The sequence below is a fragment of the Rhincodon typus genome, chromosome 24 (genome assembly GCF_021869965.1).
Source record: "Rhincodon typus isolate 14 chromosome 24, sRhiTyp1.1, whole genome shotgun sequence".
In the NCBI taxonomy this organism is placed as follows: domain Eukaryota; kingdom Metazoa; phylum Chordata; class Chondrichthyes; order Orectolobiformes; family Rhincodontidae; genus Rhincodon; species Rhincodon typus.
This window is the reverse complement of record NC_063355.1, coordinates 43,680,369-43,685,881: the sequence shown is the minus strand read 5'-3', so window position 1 is coordinate 43,685,881 and position 5,513 is coordinate 43,680,369. Positions and strand designations below refer to the sequence as shown.

The 5,513-nt window shown below is 53.2% G+C and overlaps 1 protein-coding gene across 1 annotated transcript in view; it reads left to right on the top strand.

Annotated features, from left to right (window-relative positions):
• galnt9 (polypeptide N-acetylgalactosaminyltransferase 9) overlaps nucleotides 1-5,513 on the top strand; it is a 348,022-nt gene that overhangs the window by 203,373 nt on the left and 139,136 nt on the right. Inside the window, exon 6 of the mRNA XM_048611757.1 lies at nucleotides 2,511-2,648. Coding sequence (XP_048467714.1) covers nucleotides 2,511-2,648 — 138 coding nt within the window. The remainder of the gene's footprint in view (nucleotides 1-2,510; nucleotides 2,649-5,513) is intronic.

Below are 5,513 nucleotides of genomic sequence, written 5' to 3'. Positions count from 1 at the left end.
TAGGGAGGAGATAGGTCAGTCCAGGGAGGACGGACAGGTCAAGGGGGTGGGATGAGGTTAGTAGGTAGGAGATGGGGGTGGGGCTTGAGGTGGGAGGAGGGGATAGGTGGGAGGAAGAACAGGTTAGGGAGGCGGGGACGAGCTGGGCTGGTTTTGGGATGCGGTAGGGGGGAGGGGAGATTTTGAAGCTTGTGAAATCCACATTGATACCATTGGGCTGCAGGGTTCCCAAGCAGAATAGGAGTTGCTGTTCCTGCAACCTTCGGGTGGCATCGTTGTGGCACTGCAGGAGGCCCAGGATGGACATGTCGTCTGAGGAATGGGAGGGGGAGTTGAAATGTCTCGCGACTGGGATGTGCAGTTGTTTATTGCGAACCGAGCGTAGGTGTTCTGCAAAGTGGTGCCCAAGCCTCTGCTTGGTTTCCCCGATGTAGAGGAGGCCACAACAGGAACAGCAGATACAGTATACCGCATTAGCAGATGTGCAGGTGAACTTCTGCTTGATGTGGAAGGTCTTCTTGGGGCCTGGGATGGGGGTGAGGGGGGTGGTGTAGGGGCAGGTGTAGCACTTCCTGCGGTTGCAGGGAAAAGTGCCAGGTGTGGTGGGGCTGGTGGGGAGTGTGGAGCAGACAAGGGTGTCATGGAGAGAGTAGTCCCTCCGGAAAGCAGATAAGGGTGGGGAGGGAAAAATGTCTTTGGTGGTGGGGTCGGATTGCAGATGGCGGAAGTGTTGGAGGATGATGCGTTGGATCCGGAGGTTGGTGGGGTGGTACGTGAGGACGAGGGGGATTCTGTTTTGGTTGTTATTGCAGGGAGGGGCTGTGAGGGATGAGTTGCGGGAAATGTGAGAGACATGGTCGAGGGCGTTCTCGACCACTGAGGGGGGGATGTTGCGGTCCTTGAAAAATGAGGACAGCTGGGTTGTCTGGGAGTGGAATGCCTCATCCTGGGAGGCGAAGTAATAGGGAATAGGGGATGGCATTTTTGCAGGAAGGTGGGTGGGAGGAGGTGTATTCTAGGTAGCTGTGGGAGTCGGTGGGCTTGAAATGGATATCGGTTTCTAGGTGGTTGCCGGAGATGGAAACAGAGATGTCCAGGAAGGAGAGAGAGGTATCGGAGATGGTCCAAGTGAACTTAAGGTTGGGGTGGAAGGTGTTGGTGAAGTGGATGAACTGTTCGAGCTCCTCGTGGGAGCACGAGGCAGCGCCAATTCAGTCATCGATGTAACGGAGGAAGAGGTGGGGTTTAGGGCCAGTGTAGGTACGGAAGAGGGATTGTTCCACGTAACCTACAAAGAGGCAGGCATAGCTTGGGCCCATGCGGGTACCCATGGCCACCCTCTTTGTCTGTAGGAAGTGGGAGGAATTGAAAGAGAAGTTGTTGAGTGTGAGGACGAGTTCGGATAAGCGGATGAGGGTGTCAGTGGAGGGGGACTGGTCGGGCCTGTGGGACAGGAAGAAGCAGAGGGCCTTTAGGCCATCTGTATGGGGAATGCAGGTGTATAGGGACTGGACGTCCATGGTAAAGATGAGGTGTTGGGGACCAGGGAATCAGAAGTTTTGGAGGAGGTGGAGGGCATGGGTTGTGTCACAGACGTAGGTGGGGAGTTCCTGGACCAAGGGGGAGAAAATGGAGTCAAGATAGATGGAGATAAGTTTGGTGGGGCAGGAGCAGGCAGAGACAATGGGTCGACCAGGGCAGTCAGGTTTGTGGATTTTGGGAAGGAGATAGAAGTGGGCGGTGCGGGGTTGGGGAATGATGAGGTTGGAGGCTGTGGGTGGGAGGTCACCTGAAGTGATGAGGTTGTGGATGGTTTGGGAGATGATGTTTTGGTGGTCGGGGGTGGGGTCATGATCAAGGGGGTGGTAGGAGGAGGTGTCGGAGAGTTGGTGTCTGGCCTCGGCGATGTAGAGGTCAGTGCGCCATACTACAACTGCGCCTCCCTTGTCTGCGGGTTTTATGGTGAGGTTGGGATTGGAGCAGAGGGAGCGGAGGGCTGCACGTTCTGCGGGGGAGAGGTTGGAGTGGGTGAGACGGGTGGAGAGGTTGAGGCGATTGATGTCTCGACGGCAGTTGGAGATGAAGAGGTCGAGGGAGGATAGGAGGCGTTGGGGTGGTGTCCAGGAGGAGGGGGTGTGTTGGAAGCGGGAGAAGGGGTCAGTAGAGGGAGGGTTAGGCTCACGATTGAAGAAGTAAGCGCGGAGGCGGCGGAAAAACTGTTCAACGTCCAAGCGTGAGCGGTATTCGTTGATGTGTGGGTGGAGGGGAACAAAGGTGAGCTCTTTACTGAGGACTGACCGTTTGTCCTCAGTAAGGGGGAGGTCTGGGGGTATGGTGAAGACTCGGCAGGGCTGGGTGCTGCTGTCTCCTCTGGAGTGGCTGGCTGTGGAGGTGGTGGGCGGAGCGACGTCGGCGGTGGGCGGAGCGATGTTGGCGGTGGGCGGAGCGATGTCGGCAAGTGTACTTTTATGCTCTGCACCTCAACAATTATCCCTGTTTCACTTTCGCAGAATCCAGGAGTTGATTTTGGCGATGTTTCTGACAGAGTAGCACTGCGCAAAAGGTTGAACTGTCGGAGTTTCAGATGGTACAGAGACAATGTCTATCCTGAAATGAGGATCTACAACAACACTATCACCTATGGAGAGGTAACCTTTCACAGTGATACTGTCTTCCAGATAGTTGCAACCTGAACTGGAATTTTAAAGATGACCTGATAGGGGCTATAACTAATGTCCACATAATATTGTGGATTCAAATCCAGGTCCAGAAAACTTGAAAACAAGATCAAAACAGACACTCCCACTCCAATAGTGAGGGAGATAGTAGGAACTGCAGATGCTGGAGAATCTGAGATAACAAGATGTAGAGCTGGATGAACACAGCAGGCCAAGCAGCATCAGAAAAACATTTTCTGAAGAAGGGTCTAGGCCCGAAACGTCAGCCTTCCTGTTCCTCTGATGCTGCTTGGCCTGCTGTGTTCATCCAGCTCCACACCTTGTTATCCCAATAGTGAGGGAGTTCTGCAGGGTCAGAGGTGCCAACTCTTTCTCACATTAAACCAAGGCCAGGTCTGCTGTTTGGAGCGAAAGTAAAATATCACATTGCACTATTTCAAAGAAGAGCGGTGAAATCTTCGGTTCTGTGGCCAATACTTACCTTATTTTTTATTCATCTCTGGATGTGGGTGTCGCTGGCTGGGAGGGAGTTCAAATACAGGTTTGCAAAAATGATACCTGGACAGGATAAGGGTTAAATCGAGGAGAGATTACGAAAATTAGGCCTGTGTTCTCTAGAAATTTGATGATCTGACCAAAGTCTTCAAGATGTTAACAGGAAAAGACAGGGTAGATAAAGATAAACGATTTCCACTGGTTGAGGATTCTAGAACCAGGGGCATAGTCTGAGAATCAGGGCCAGACCATTCAGGAGCGATGTTAGGAAGCACTTCGACACACAAAGGGTTGGGAGAGGTTTGGAACTCTCTTCCACAAACAGCACTGGATGCTGGGTGAGTTGTTCATTTTAACTCCAAGTGAAATAACTCCACAGAGGCCGGTATCCCAACACCAAATCACCCTTTATTTACATGTGCGCATTACACTAGCTGGAGCCAGCCAGCTCAGAGTCAGTCGCACAAACTGAGGAGATTCTAATCTCCTGTTTTATTTGCCTTATTTTTTTCCCACTGAGGCTATTCGAATCTCTTGGTTATATTGGTCAACCAGGGCTTCCCTGATTGGCCTGGGTTAACAACCCCAATCAACAACCTCATAGTCAGAGATAGTAGGAACTGCAGATGCTGGAGAATCTGAGATAACAAGGTGTAGAGCTGGATGAACACAGCAGGCCAAGCAGCATCAGAGGAGCAGGAAAGCTGACGTTTTGGGCCTAGACCCTTCTTCAGTAATGGAGGAGGGGAAGGGGGTTCTGAAATAAATAGGGAGAGAGGGGGAGGCGGATAGAAGATGGATAGAGGAGAAGATAGGTGGAGAGGAGACAGACAGGTCGAAAAGGCGGGGATGGAGCCAGTAAAGGTGAGTGTAGGTGGGGAGGTTTGGAGTGGATAGGACAGTCCAGGGAGGACGGACAGGTCAAGGGGGCGGGATGAGGTTAGTAGGTAGGAGATGGGGGTGGGGCTTCAGGTGGGAGGAGGGGACAGGTGGGAGGTAGGACAGGTTAGAGAGGCGGGGACGAGCTGGGCTGGTTTTGGGATGCGGTAGGGGGAGGGGAGATTTTGAAGCTTGTGAAGTCCACATTGATACCATTGGGCTGCAGGGTTCTCAAGCAAAATATGAGTTGCTGTTCCTGCAACCTTCGGGTGGCATCGTTGTGGCACTGCAGGAGGCCCAGGATGGACATGTTGTCTGAGGAATGGGAGGGGGAGTTGAAATGGTTCGCGACTGGGATGTGCAGCTGTTTATTGCGAACAGAGCGTAGGTGTTCTGCAAAGCGGTGCCCAAGCCTCCGCTTGGTTTCCCCGATGTAGAGGAGGCCACGTCTGGAACGGCGGATACAGTATACCACATTAGCAGATGCGCAGGTGAACATCTGCTAGACTCCACCTTGGTCCAGGAACTCCCTACCTACGTCCGTGACATCACCCACGCCCTCCACTTCCTCCAGAACTTCCAATTCCCAGGTCCCCAACACCTCATCTTTACCATGGACGTCTCGTCCTGATACACCTGCATCCCCCTTCCGAAGGCCTAAAGGCCCTCCACTTCTTCCTGTCCCGCAGGCCCGACCAGTCCCCCTCCACTGACACCCTCATCGGCTTAGCCGAACTCGTCCTCACCCTCAACAACTTCTCTTTCAATTCCTCCCACTTCCTACAGACAAAGGGGGTGGCCATGGGTACCCGCACGGGCCTAAGCTATGCCTGCCTCTTTGTAGGTTACGTGGAACAATCCCTCTTCCGTACCTACACTGGCCCTAAACCACACCTCTTCCTCCGTTACATTGATGACTGTATTGCCACCGCCTCGTGCTCCCACAAGGAGCTCGAACAGTTCATCCACTTCACCAACACCTTCCACCCCAACCTTAAGTTTACCTGGGCCATCTCTAACACCTCTCTCACCTTCCTGGACCTCTCTGTCTCCATCTCTGGCAACCACCTAGAAACCAATATCCATTTTAAGCCCACTGACTCCCGCAGCTACCGAGAATACACCTCCTCCCACCCACCTTCCTGCAAAAATGCCATCCCCTATTCCTAATTCCTTCACCTCTGCCGCATCTGCTCCCAGGATGAGGCATTCCACTCCCGTACATCTCAGATGTCCTCGTTTTTCAAGGACCCCAACTTCCCCCCCTCAGTGGTTGAGAACGCCCTCGACCGTGTCTCCCGCATCTCCCGCAACTCATCCCTCACACCCACTCCCCGCAATAACAACCAAAACAGAATCCCCTGCATCCTCACGTACCACCCCACCAACCTCCAGATCCAACGCATCATCCTCTGACACTTCCGCCATCTGCAATCCGACCCCACCACCAAAGACATTTTT